At 32.3% G+C, this 14288-nt stretch overlaps 2 protein-coding genes and 1 pseudogene across 2 annotated transcripts; 2 read left to right on the top strand and 1 right to left on the bottom strand.

The window, feature by feature from the left end:
- Positions 1–3557: 3557 nt before the first annotated feature.
- Positions 3558–4111, top strand: LOC122194805 (jacalin-related lectin 40-like; annotated as a pseudogene).
- A 90-nt stretch (positions 4112–4201) lies between these two features.
- LOC111882993 (protein high chlorophyll fluorescent 107) lies at positions 4202–8164 on the bottom strand. The gene is made up of 8 exons (XM_023879350.3): positions 7560–8164; positions 7062–7205; positions 6677–6982; positions 6490–6549; positions 5233–5478; positions 5032–5142; positions 4779–4955; positions 4202–4682 (listed from the first exon to the last, which is right to left on the bottom strand). Exons 1-8 carry the CDS (start codon positions 8118–8120, stop codon positions 4341–4343), a joined length of 1947 nt encoding a protein of 648 aa, XP_023735118.1. The 5' UTR covers positions 8121–8164; the 3' UTR covers positions 4202–4340.
- A 3621-nt stretch (positions 8165–11785) lies between these two features.
- Positions 11786–12650, top strand: LOC111883010 (dirigent protein 1). Its single transcript, XM_023879369.3, has one exon. It carries the CDS (start codon positions 11816–11818, stop codon positions 12353–12355), a length of 540 nt encoding a protein of 179 aa, XP_023735137.1. The 5' UTR covers positions 11786–11815; the 3' UTR covers positions 12356–12650.
- Positions 12651–14288: the final 1638 nt, after the last annotated feature.

Here is a 14288-nt window from a genome sequence, read left to right as displayed (position 1 = left end):
ACTAACTCATAGTTTTAAGGTTTCATCTAACTAAACGAAAGTCTATTAAATTAGCTACACATTACTAAAAGTAAACACACATATTCATAATAAATTGACATGATTAAATTAACGCAGACCGAACGTAGTGTTTTAATCTTCAAATGTTCGATCTTCAAACAACCTCTCCTTCCAAAGGGTGTTTTTCGCACTTTTCTGACCTCTAAACTCAATTAAACTCAAGGAAATCAGATCCAACCTCCCCAAAGTCGATATGCTAATGGATATTTATATTTACCAAAAATCGCGTCTCACGTCGTGATCTCAGTAAAATTCGTGTTCGACAAGGAAACTGCACTCAGCGTAGCTATCTTCTAGAAGAATCAATCTCACGTCGTGAGAACTGGGAATTAGGATTTGGTACAAAAACGAAAGTTGTCCGAAATTTTGCGTACTTTTCAGATTATTTTGAATCTCGTCAATCGGAGTTACGAGTCATGAGATATTGTCAAAATACTGACGAGTTGTCAAGCTGTCTAGCAACATCCTTTTTGTATCTTTTTCAACTCTAGTCCTCCAAGTATCCAACTTTTGTCGGTTTCAATCATTTTCTTCAAGAATGTCCACTTTTGGCTGCAAAAAATATAATTTAAACATTATAAGTACCAAATATCTTTGCAATTAACTAAATTATAGCTTAAAATGTATTAAAATATTTCCTAGATATGTGTATAAATATGACACTATCATTGTGACATGGTAGAGTCACAGCAAAATAGTATATTTTGTGTACAAAACTCTTAAACTAAATTTTGGTGTGTTAAACAAACTACAAAACTTGATTATTTTACTAAAAATAAATTTTACTAATGAAATAGTCGTAATATGTTGTCATCATTTTAATGGTTTGAAAACTTAGGGGATTATGCTATTTAAACAACATATATTACAAGTAGACAAGTCCATTAATGATTATTTATAAAAAAAGTGCTATAAATAATTTAACCAAAGCGGTATACAAAATAGAATTATTACGACAGAAAATTTTGCGTGTGATAATTTGTCCATCATAAAGCTTTTAAAAGAACAAGTTATAAGTTGTATGTCATAAAGATGTAAAACGCGCATCATAAAAACTTCAGTCATGAATTTACACTAGTAATGTTATTTTCATTATTCAATAATGAGAGTCAGAGTTCGCGTAAATCTGTTAAGACACTTGTGATACTTTCCTTCGTCGTACCTACCTAGCGTACACCGTAAGTCCTATAGTTATAACCAGAGTCTCCTGGAGAGAGAGCGAGGTAATTGTGTATATATCTATACGGGGTTGATATCCCCACATCTGAGCTGTTCGCTACAACTAGACGGGGCCAATCTAGGGTGACAAATACCGACGCCTGAAGAACGTCATGACAGACATTTTAGTCGTATCAAACATGGTTGTAACGACTCACATAGGGATTAACAATGTTATTATGGATTTACGAAAAGTATACTCTTCACTGGTTTTATAAAATATAAAACTACGATTCATTTCTTTTTGTACACTTCTACCACCACCTCAGTCTTAGGGTTTTAAGACTACAATTTTCCTAAAACAGAAAATATGGGATTTTCTTGGAACATACACTCTTTTCAATTACAAACAAAAGAAAACAAAGAACGTACATGCAATCATTCACAGTTTTAGAACGAGACTTACAAACCATTTTTTTACATAAAATATTGGATTTTCTGGAGTCTTACAAATTGTTACAATCAAAGATGTTACAAACCTTTTTATACAAATATGTTTATGAACTCACCAATTTTTTAGTTGACGCTTTTCAAAATGACTTGTATTCTCAGGAACACAGTGAGCAGGTATTTGGGCCATGGATTTTGGGATATTTGCTAATTTGGAACATCATATTTTATGTCACTTTTGTGTAAATTTGTGAACAAATACAATCTGTAAACAATGTATGTTGGTATCTTTAAATGTATGATGTTTGGTTGCTATGTTTCATTCATATTCAATTGTTATGATATTATAAAATGACGTCATCCGCCCCCGGACGTTTCCATCGTCCTTGTTCGGGGTGTGACATTGGAGGTTACTGGCGATTAACCTGCAATCTTGCATCACCGACTTCACCTTGGAGCTTAGAGGCTGTCGGGGCCCGGAAGGAACCTAACCCACTAAATCTGTCACCAATACAAGTAAGATTTTTCTTCTAACAGGTAGAGCTGGCAATGGGTCGACTGGGTTGGGTTCGAGTTCAACTCATTTATTAATTGGGTTAAAGAGTTCAACCCATTTATTAATTGGGTTGAAGATTTGAACCCAAACCAACCTTTTAAATGGTTGATATTTTCACCTAACCCAACCTTTTAGATAAATGGGTTGTCGTCGGGTTGAAACTCAACCTATTAAATAAATGGGTTAAACTTGGGTTGACCCATTTAAAATAAAAAATTAATTAATTAATGAACTAAAGATTACGCCACTTAAATAGTTATAGACGTAAATAAAATTTCAAAGTATGACAAAAGCACAATTCCAATTCATATATACAAAGAAATTGTTCAAAGAACATTGAATATATGTAATTTCTAAGTGATTTTGAAGAGTGGCTACTGTTGTCAATACCAAGAAAAAAATATAGGAATTACGATTCCATTTTTTAAAACATAAATAATAACACGAACATTGTAATTTATAAACTAATACTTAAATTAATACATGATAATATTTAAATAATTATTAAATTAAATATAAATTAAAGTTAAATTGGTTGGTGGGTTGAAAACGGGTTGATAATTTTTACTCAACCCAACCTATTTAATTAAATGGGTTAGATGGGTTGACCCATTGAACTTAAATGGGTTGAAAATCTCAATCCAACTTGCTAATTTTGGATTGGGTTGGTGGGTTGGGTCGATTTTTGTCAGCTCTTGTAACAGGTACATTAGAAGAACCGAGCGTTAACAATTTTTTTTCTGAGATCATCCCAGCAGGGTTTAGTAACCTGTCAAAACTTGTTTATCTTGATTTTGATTATAACCATTTTCCAGCCTAATACCTCCAGAAATCGGGCTCTTGGCAAATCTTGAAACAGTATATTTTTTTGAAAATCAGTTAAATGGTTCAAACTTCAGTCCCACATGAGATATGTCATTTGAAGTTTCTATCTGTGCTTTATTTGTAGTTTGTATGCCAATGCTCTTACTGAGTTACTGACAGAATTGTTGAAGTTTCTGTTTGTGCTTTCTCTACACGAGTAATGTAATGGCTAATTACTCTATTATATGTTGTGAGAAATTGATGAAATGAGACTCAGAATCAAATGTATTACTCTATTATATGTTTTGATAGTTGTGCAATACTGTAATGGCTTAAAATTAATCTGTGGAATACCCAAAAAAATTTACCCAATTTGTCATCATTAGCATTATCTTGATACCTTAAACTTTTTTGTTTTTCTGGAATATAGTTGTAGAATGATATTGTAATTAATGATAAAATTTATAAATGAATCATTATTATAATATGGATCACTCCTCTTACTATGTGTCACTGCCAAAGGAGGAATATGTTGAAATTGGGTTAACCAACGAATGGATATCAATCCTGGGATGAATGTGAGCAAACTGAAACTGTGCAAATTCTAATCTCACATGGAGAAGTTTCGATCAATTCGATCCAGTTTGTATACTTTTCATTTTTCAAATGGGAAGATATCTCATTCAAAAACTCATGGAGAACCCAAGGGTTTGAAATTTGATATGGTTAGTATTACTATTACATTTTCCAAGTCTTCTTAACATTGTATGGAAGAAATAGTTTCTTTATTGATCAAGGAGCAAACTAAAATTACAGGTGACTTTTGATTATCCATCAGAATTTTTAACTTCAGTAAGCGGTGAGATTGGCGATAGAGGATTGGTTTCCATTACATTTGGTACCAATAAACGCAAATGTGGGCCCTGTGGGGGCAATGTGGGTGGTGTTCCTGCTACATCTTTGTATCCAAAGCCTCCTGTTTATAAAAAATTCAGCTACGACTTGGGACTAAAGTCATCATTTGGAGGATTTTCGTGTGCATACCATTGGAATCTATGTCAAACCCATCATGTCACTCCTTGAGCTCACCAATGAACAATCATGATCAAGCCAAAAATCAGACAAGACTTTGAAAGTGTTTGTAATTTTGCTATGAAGAATGTATTTCCTCCATGGGTGCAAAACTGGTGTCTGTATTAATGGATGAATGTTTCAGACAGTTTGTTTGTGAATGTATCTTTTAACTATCATGGTTGATGTCAAACATATACTTAAGACATTAGATACCAAGTAATTTTGATCAAATGACTTATTATACGGAGACCACCTTTTTACTTGGTCTCCAAACTTTTCTAAGAGACATGCTTTTCCTCTCGACAAAATTATTAGATTTTGATTCTAAATCTATATCTAATTTTGATGCATCAAGAGAAAGTTTTTCTCTGATAAACCCATCCAAATTAAACCCACTTCCACTTTCTTGTGTCTTATTTTCACCAACACCATTTCCTTCTTCATTAGTGGAAGAATCTTGCATTTTGTTATATGAATTCTGATCAATGTTGAGTAGCTTCTTTATACTATCAATAGCTGGATCTACTATCATGTCCAACACTCCAGTCACCCATGACCCATCATCAATCACTTCCGTACGCTGTTATCAACAATTAATTAATCATTACTAAATACAGAAAAAAGACAAATTTAACGGGTGTTGCTTATGATTTGACTAAAAAAATCAAATAAATACCTGTTGAAAATACAAGTTTCTGATTTCTTCAGCACGTATGGAGTTTCCTTCATCTTCTTCAAGAGAAGCCCATGTCATCCATGTGACATAGCTTTGGGAATTTATGTTTAATGATGATCTAAACAGTCTTCTTGCAGCTGATAAATTCCCAACTCGCTGTTCTAAAACACCCCATGCCTTCACACATAAATGGAAACTAATTTTATTTTTTGAAAATGAAAAAAACAAAAATAAAAATAAAATAATTTAATACCTGAAGACAGCGCGCAGCACTTTCGGTTGTTGAATTGATCGATAATGCTCGTTGATAAAGTTCCCTTGCTGTTTTGATGTTTCCTTCTTTCCACTCCATCCAACCCCAAGCCTAAAATAATAAAATCAAAATTACACTACATTTTAAAGAATTATTTATTTTAATGGAAAAAAGAAAAATTAATGCTGCTAATATACTTACAATCCAGACTGGTTGGTGCCTTGGGTCTAATTCTGATGCTCTTCTGAATAAAGCTCTAGCAAGATTTGCAGCTGAATGTTTGTATTCCAACAACCCAAGTGATTGAAGTAAAACAGGGTCTCTTGGATTCAATGCATGACCAATTTTTAGTAATTTTCTTCCTTGATCAATATTCCCAACATTTGCTTCAAAAACTCCCCATACATGCCATGCAAATCTGTTCTTTGGACTAGCTTCCACAGCTTTCTACAATAAGTAGCATTTCTTTCATATTTATTATTGAAAAAAAAAACTATACCATGGCAAATGGTGCAAAAGACATTATGTGTTCATTTTTTTCCATTTTTGATAATGCATTATTTTTTGTTTAAAATCATACATCGTATTTTCCAATTTTGTTAAATTTTTTGACATTTTCATTTTTATTCATTATCACAAACAAAAGACACTATATTTTCATTTTTTTTTCGATTTTGACACTGTTTTTCCGATTTTTGTTTTAAAGACACTATGTTTTCACTTTTTTCGATTTTGACAATGCATTATGTTTTGTTTTAAATCGAACATCGCATTTTCTAATTTTGTTAAATGTTGACCTTTTTATTTTTGTTCAATAGCATAAAAGAGACTTTGTTTTCAATTTTTCCGATTTTGACACTGTTTTTCCGCTTTTTGTTCTAAAGACACTATGTTTTCACTTTTTCCGATTTTGACACTGCATTATGTTTTGTTTTAAATAAACATCACATTTTCCAATTTTGTTCAATGTTTTGACCTTTTCATGTTTATTCAAAGTCAAAAAAGACACTATGATTTCATTTTCTTTCGGTTTCGACTCTGCTTTTCCGATTTTTGTTCTAAAGACACTATGTTTTCTCTTTCTTCGATTTTGATACTGCATTATGTTTTGTTTTAAATAAACATCGCATTTTCCAATTTTGTTTAATGTTTTGACCTTTTCATTTTTATTCAGTGTCACAAAAGACACTATGTTTTCATTTTCTTTCAATTTTGACACTGCTTTTTCGATTTTTGTTCTAAAGACACTGTGTTTTCACTTTTTCCGTTTTTGACATCGTATTTTCCAACTCAGCATGGCAAACCGGTACCCAGAGAGGGTCCCGCTGAAATGGACAAAATTGAAAAATGTGATGTTCGATCCGGAACAAAAAGTAATCCATCGAGAGAAAAAAGTGAAAATATAGTGTCTTTTATGTCATTTGTCCAAAATAAAATTCAAATCATCAAATTTGTTACCTCAAAAAGCTGTCTGGCAACACGGTAATTTTCCTGTTGTACCTCAAGCTGAGCCCATGCCTGCATTAGTAAAATTCATTTTAGTCTATAAAATACAATTAATTTCTGTTAATGAAGAGGACACAGGTTCGAATCTCAAAGGCTTCAACTTTATGAAATTTCAGATGATGTAAGAAAGAGAACTTACGAGCCAGCTGGCGCAACTTTTGGGGTTACATTTAGTGGCCTGTCTGAACAAGTATCGAGCTTGGTCAAACCGGTTTGACTTGGCTTCAAGCATTGCAAGTGTTTGATAAATGTACTCATTTCCACCACAATTCTTGAGTCCTTTACTAAGAAGATATCTAGCTTTTTTCACATTTCCAACTTTTAATTCCAAAACTGCCCATCCATGCCATGCTGCAACGTGTTTCTTATCAGCTACTGTTGCAGCATCGAATAGCTGTCTAGCTTTTCTTATGTTTCCCATTTTGTTTTCAAGAACAGCCCAACACTGGTTTTAGATAAGAAAATGTATGTAAGAATTAGGATTGACAATAGTCCCAAGAGTTTGCTTAAATAGCAAAACTGACCTGCCAAATGTAGGCGTTTTCGCCTTGTGTTGCTTGACAACCTTTCTCATAGACTGTTCTTGCTTCGGTTGATTTTGATTGCTTGCCTAATATCTTCCCTAGTGCCACATAAGACCTCCCATCTTCAGGCCAAATTGATATGCACTTCACACCATTGAATTTTGTATAAAAATATCTTAGGAACATCATATATACAAATACAAGAGCTTCTCACAACAGAAATGGCAGCAGATCAAGAGCATTTACAATAGCATTTTATCTCATCTTTAGTTGTATTTATGTGTACTCAATTTGAATGATCTAAGTGTCTTTCATGGGAGTTTGCCTGGATTTATAAAGAAACGTATTTGAATTTAATACGATCATCAAAAACTTTGTAAGCATGTCAATTGTCAAGTCAAAATTAATCTAATGCACCGAAATTAGCTACTTGCATCAACAATGGATCAAATCGATTCTAACAGAATAATCGTTACTACAATTGACTGAATTGTATACCTTTTGAAGAACTTCTTCAGCTTCCTTGTATCGAAAGTTCCTCGCCAACACTTTAGCTCTATACAACGCCAGATCTAAATTAACACCGAGCGGTTTGTCACCGGAGCTCGAAGAACCAACTCTCTTCGGCTCAAAAATCGGCATCTTCATCGCAAACTTAGATAAATTAACATCAATCACAGATGACGTCGACGTCGACGTGGAAGACGAACTTTCTTCTACTTCGATCTCACTTTCCACGTCGTTATCTTCTCCATACTCACCATCGTCGGTAGACTCCATCACCGGCCTGCGAACGACAAGTAGCTCCTCCAATGTTTGTTCCTCTGCGTCTTCACTTCCAGTATCATCGCATTCGACAGGAATTGCATCTTCGCGAAGTACCGGTGCCGGAGACGATGCGGCGGCGGAGGAAGAAGCGTCGAGAGCATGTACATACGGAAATTGGAGGTGAGAATGTGTAAATGAGGGTTTAATGAGAGTGGTGAAGTGTAACTTGGAGGTGGCTCCATTAGAAGGAGAAAACAGAGGAAAGTGTTGTTTTGAGGAAGATAGCTTCATTTCTCACACACACCACAAACGTCTTGGCGGGGATTTGAGGTGGGTGAAGATTGAAACGACGATTTTGCCCTTCAATGTATTTCCAAAAGCATCGTTTGTTGGGGGTGTTTGGTAATTTTGTTACTACAGAGAGCCACTGGCTAGAGATACGCCACGTTGCTGAGGTAAAATAGGTGGATGAGATCTTAAATAATGGAACACTGATTTCTTGTACACGTGGAAGATTTGCATTGGTCGTAAAGTATTAGATAAGTTGATCAGGGAGTTTGACACATATACAATAATATTTGAGGAAATAGATGATGTGCAAAATACTACAAAGTATTGTGTATTGACTAATAAAGAGCAATACTTAAATCCAAATTGCAATTCATGATGTAATTGTTTTCATTATATATTTTACAACTCTAACTATAGTTATAATCTTCTTTAATAAATGAAGGTTTTTTTTTGCCACTTGTCACACTCTCATTCATTTTACCACATGTCATTTTGTGGTTATTTTGAATTAATTTATATTCCATATGTAATTTTGTGGTTTTCTTATTTTATTAAATTTCATATAGTATTTAAACTAGATTATAGCCCGCGTTAAACGCGGGAAACGCATAAAAAAACATATAACCGTTTATAGATATTGTATAATGATTATAAAAAAAATATATGGTTATTGGTATTATTGAAATGTGTAGAAAATACATTGAAAAACGATAAATATATATAATTATTGAAAGATCTCTTTGTAGACATCATTTTTTGTTTTATTAGTTGAACGACTTTCCTCGTCTCATATAGTTATGATATTTATATATTTATAAACATTTTAATTAGACGTTCCTTGCATAATAATGTTACCTAATTTAAACATATATTGACAATCAATATACCGTTTTTTCTATTACATTAAATATTAACAACTATTTCATTTATTCAGATAAAATTATGTAATATAATTTATAAAATGTTAAATGTTATATAGATTTAATTTTAGTATATCATCAATGGAGATTCTTTTCTAAATCATGATTGGTTTATTTTAAATTGATTATAAATATAAATGCTAGCTTTTATGTTTGTTCTTATTTATTAGTGTTCGCAAGAACTTTGCATTAGTTTTGGCGCAACTTTGAATAATTTTAGTATATCATCAATGTAATTTGATATATTTGTCAATTATATGAAATATCAAATAATGACATTTCATTACTATTGTGATAATTTAGTTTATATATTGTATTTTCACTAATCTTAACGGTCTTATTTTTTCTAATAACCCTAACGCTTTTACTAAATGTACTTTTTACAAATCTCCTAATATCTAATAATTTTTATCTTACTTTATAATTTTTCATAACTATGTTATTTTCAAGATTGACTGCTTTAATAGTTTTTTTTTCAGTCTATTCAATTGTATATTTCATTATACAACATCATCGTTTGTATGTATTCTGAAATTTCACTTTAAACTTGATATTAATTTTTTTAAGAAACTCATGTAATAATTATGGAATATATATCTCATTTTAATTAACATTCACTTCTTTTATTATATCAAATTCCTGATATACTTTTGGAAAATAATAATTATAATAGGGCAGCATTATCTAAGACGTAAATGTTTGATATACTTTTGGAGAAAAAAAATCACGATCATTAAAAAAAATTATATAAAGAAAATACAAATTTAAATTTGTTGAAATTATGGATGAAATTACTGGAGGGAGTTGTATTTTGTAAGGTATAATAATATTACAAAATTTGAAATATCTATATTTGCTGTGTAAATTAATAAATTTTATTGTTACTATACAAAGATAAAAAAGTAGGTTGATATGATATACAAAAACATAATAATTTCAATGATATTTTAAAATCATGCCAAAATTAACCGGATTCTTATGACATAAAAATTAAAAAAAAAAAGAAATCATAATCATCTCTAATATATAAAAGTAACATTTTCGTAATTAATGTCAGTTCCTAAGATAGTTAATTTTTGTTTTGTTAAAGGTACTTAATATCTTTTCATATTTATTTGAAAAGTTTCAGGAAAGTAGTTAACCGATTTCATGTAATTTGTGACAAAGAAAATCGAAATATATGAATACATACATTTGATATAGGAATAAAAAATAATCGAAAAAAATATAAAAAGCGAAAGAAGGTACTGACCTTCTAGCACACAAGAGCGAATGTTTATAGCAGAGAATGATGATGGAAGTTATAAGCAATATTAACGATGTTATAGGAGAAAGTTTGAAGAAAAGAAACGATTGAAAATAAATGCGAGTCGCGGATTCAATGGTGAATCGTATATGTATGTGATAATTTGAATATGATTTTTCGGTATTAATTATTTCCTAATAAAAAAAGATTTTATATTAATGGTTTACTAATATAAACGGATTTATATTAATGGTTGATATTAAGGCATTGATTGAAATGATTTGTTAGTAATATGTTTTTAAAATTGACCATATTAAAATCTTTATAACTGAACATTCAAGATGTAAAATATAGAAAACTTTTATTGGAATTAAATACATTCCATTTCAACGAATGTAAATTATGGATTGATGATTGGAAAGCATTTATTGGAATTAAATATTTTTCATATGGGGGAAGATGATGTCAGCAATTTGATCTAAGAGTGGAAAAAATAAGATTGAAATACAATCAATGGTCCAGATTATTTAAGATGATATCATAAGGTTTCTCTTTTAGTAATATTTAAGATTTAATAATAAATGCATATCAATTTCATTAATGGTCTTTCCTTATAACTTCAAAATTTGAAAATAAAATCTCATTAATTTGTTTTGATTATTTTATCTAAATGATTTGTTTAAATTTAAAAGAGAAAAAACAAACACTTTAATTTTAGTAATTCAATATTTTTCTTATTTTTCTTATAAATTCAAATTTCTCAAATGTTTATACATATTTAATTGTTTTAGATACACTCATATAATACATGGGGCTTGGTACGGAAATACATAAAACACAGGTACAAGGCCTATATACATAAGTAGAACTTGGGTTATACTGACGCCCTTAGCACATGAGGCCCTGGGCCTTCATATCGCCTATAGTTGGGCCGGGTATGTTGTTTGATGTTATACGGTTACGACATCAAGTTGTAATAGTTATTGTTGGTAATGTCATGCGGTTGATGTTATCTAATTGTCAAGTTAGGTTGTGGTTGTTTTTTATGTTATGCACATGTGGTTTATGATATTTTATTACTATGTTATATGACATATTGATTATCAACTAGTTTTTTTTTACCAAGCTGCTAACTTTTTAGCTATATTTTATTTTGTCAAACATAGCCTTAAAAAATTTTACTATGCTAAACTATATAATAAAATTCAGATAACAAAACCAACCAATTTTTTTTATCTAATCGATACACTTTATTTAGCCTAAACAATCCGCATCCCTATTTACCATCGATGAATTATACAAGGCAATACTTAATGTCCTTTTCACATAAAATATTCCGCCACTATGCGCTAAAATTAAAATAATACATAATACTTAATAAACAATTAATATTGTAAGAAAAAGAATCAAACCCTTTTGTCATTTTCCTTCGCTAACAGATTCTAAACACTAATCAAAGCATCTTTATTAACACTTAAACACACACCAAAAACTACAAACATAACCTCCATACCCAATACCAAAAAACCATGACAAATCCCCTCTTTTTTGCTTCACTCTCCATCCCGCTTATTGCTATTCCTCTTCTCTATTGGGTCTACACCTGTCCCAAAAACAAATACAAGCAAACCAATCTTGTTCTCTATGTGCATGACTACCTCACCGGTGATGACAAGTCAGCAATGACAGTGGCCGGAAAAGAGGGGCCCACCACTAGCATCATGCATTTCGGGACCCTTCTGGCACATGATGATCCAGTAACTGTAGGCCCTGATCCCAAGTCTGAAGAAGTTGGAAGGGCGCAAGGTATGTACATCAACAGTCAGCTAGATGGGAAGGCTTTGTTCATGATCTTTTCTGTCATGTTCACCGATGGGGAGTATAAAGGGAGCACACTCGAGATTCAGGGAGCCGATCCTTTTGTGCTGAAAGAAAGAGAGTTTTCAGTTGTTTCAGGAACAGGTTATTTTCGGTTTGTGAGGGGGTATGGAATCATGACAACAGAGTTTCTTGACATACAGAATTTGAGAGCTATTATCAAGCTTAATATAACGGTGAGGCATTTTTAAATGTTGCATTGTGGATTTAGATTTTAATTCCATATGGAAGTCTCGACTCTTATTTTGTTTTGGCTGGGTTGCAATTAAACTTGTGTTAACAAACGCACACCAGTTGCAACTTTGTGGCTTGAAGCCTTTAAGGCTTTAACCATCCCTTTAGTGGACTTTTGGCCCAATAGTTTCGGGACTATCAGCTATATATGTGTATTTCTATATCTAATAAACTTCGGTCATCTTCTCCTCTATAAAACCATTGGCTAAATATGTATTTTAACAGAAATAATCGATTGTTAATCAGATAATAAAATCCTTATGTATATTTATGGTTTATATTTTTGTTCATACCAAAGCTTACTCCTCAGTTTGAAGGAAAACGTTAAACAACATTGCCTTTACAAATTACAAGGCACATTAACGTCGACAAATAAACTATCATTTTATCCAACATATTTGTTCTATTTGAGTAACCCCGGGACTTAATGACTTTATAGTTTTATAATCAAACTTTAAAAGCGTATAGTTATTGTCATAATAATTACTGTATTAGGTTTCGAAAGGTATAAAACATCCTGTGATATAATACAACTTTAAGAAAGCAAGCAACGCATGACAAAATTACTGGGATAATCTGGCCCGAAATAAACTGCATGTTGGAATTCAATTAAACAAGTTAAGCAACTTCATACACACTAGGGATGAGCATTTGGACCGGGGAACCGGCCGGAACCGGAACCGGTCGGGCTGGGACCAGGACGATATTTTTGTGGATTTTTGGAACCGGAAACCGGTAGAACCGGCAAAAACCGGAATCATATGTTGCTATTTCACGATGATCGGTTCCAACAATGAAGACACGGCAAGAACCGATAGGAACCGGGAACCGGTAGAACCGACGGTCCGGTTCGGTTCTTAATTTCGGCCGACTTCGGTTCCCAGGCCGGGTCCAATTCAAGCAGGTTCCAGCCGGGTCGGTTCCTTTTCTCATCCCTAATACACACGATAGATGATTTATGTAAAATACGTGGAATAAACTTTTGAAAAAAAAAATCTACAAATGAAAAACTATAAAATTGAATAGAGTATTTAACGTTGTTTGATCAAAGTGACATACGTCACGAGAGAGAAATGATTTTATTAACTTCAAAAAACAATTACAATTACTCACAAAAAAACTCTTAAACAAAAATAATCTTTTTGCTGACAAACTGCTCTAAAGGATAAGTTTTCAACCTCATAATTATTGTTCTTGACTGTGTTCACTAAACTAGCCACGAAATAATGATTTGAATATGTGCTTATTTATAGGAAAGTATGAGAATACCATAATTCTAATGGTTTAGGCTTATCCATAATTAGGCTCTAAACTAAATCAACCAATCACATGATATCATGCAATTACTTCTAGAATCTTCAACTGTGAGTGATGTGCATGGCCACCTGTCATTCACCTAAGAGCACGTTCTCAAGACATAACATCACTTTCTCAACTCCAAGAACACATTCTCCAAATGCTTAAGCACATTCAACACATAAGCAATGGATTCACAAAGTGCCTAACCTTTTACCAAATGATTGGCAACACTTATTGAATCCTTGTAATGCTTTCTAATGCATGTCAATGCTTTCTGATTCTTGCCAATAGGCAACATCCCACATGTTATTATGTTTACCTCTCTTTCTCGAAATCAATCTTCATCTACCTTATCTCTTTTATTGGACCCTCTTCCTCTGTCTTCGGTACTTACTTAGGATATTACTCGAAGTTTCTTAGGAACTTCATGTGCGCATATCATTACCAATGATTAAAACGTGAATGTTGGCTTAGAAGTTTCTGCTGAATTGCTAACTGTTGTCAATATATCAGACCAACTAACGGCAAAGATGATAATATTAGTGTCTGGATTTCATCCCCGAATCTAATGTTAACCGAAATCAACCTTGT

This window comes from Lactuca sativa, chromosome 6, assembly GCF_002870075.4.
Source record: "Lactuca sativa cultivar Salinas chromosome 6, Lsat_Salinas_v11, whole genome shotgun sequence".
In the NCBI taxonomy this organism is placed as follows: domain Eukaryota; kingdom Viridiplantae; phylum Streptophyta; class Magnoliopsida; order Asterales; family Asteraceae; genus Lactuca; species Lactuca sativa.
Note: the sequence above shows the minus strand (reverse complement) of the source record. Positions and strands in the feature narration are given on the sequence as shown.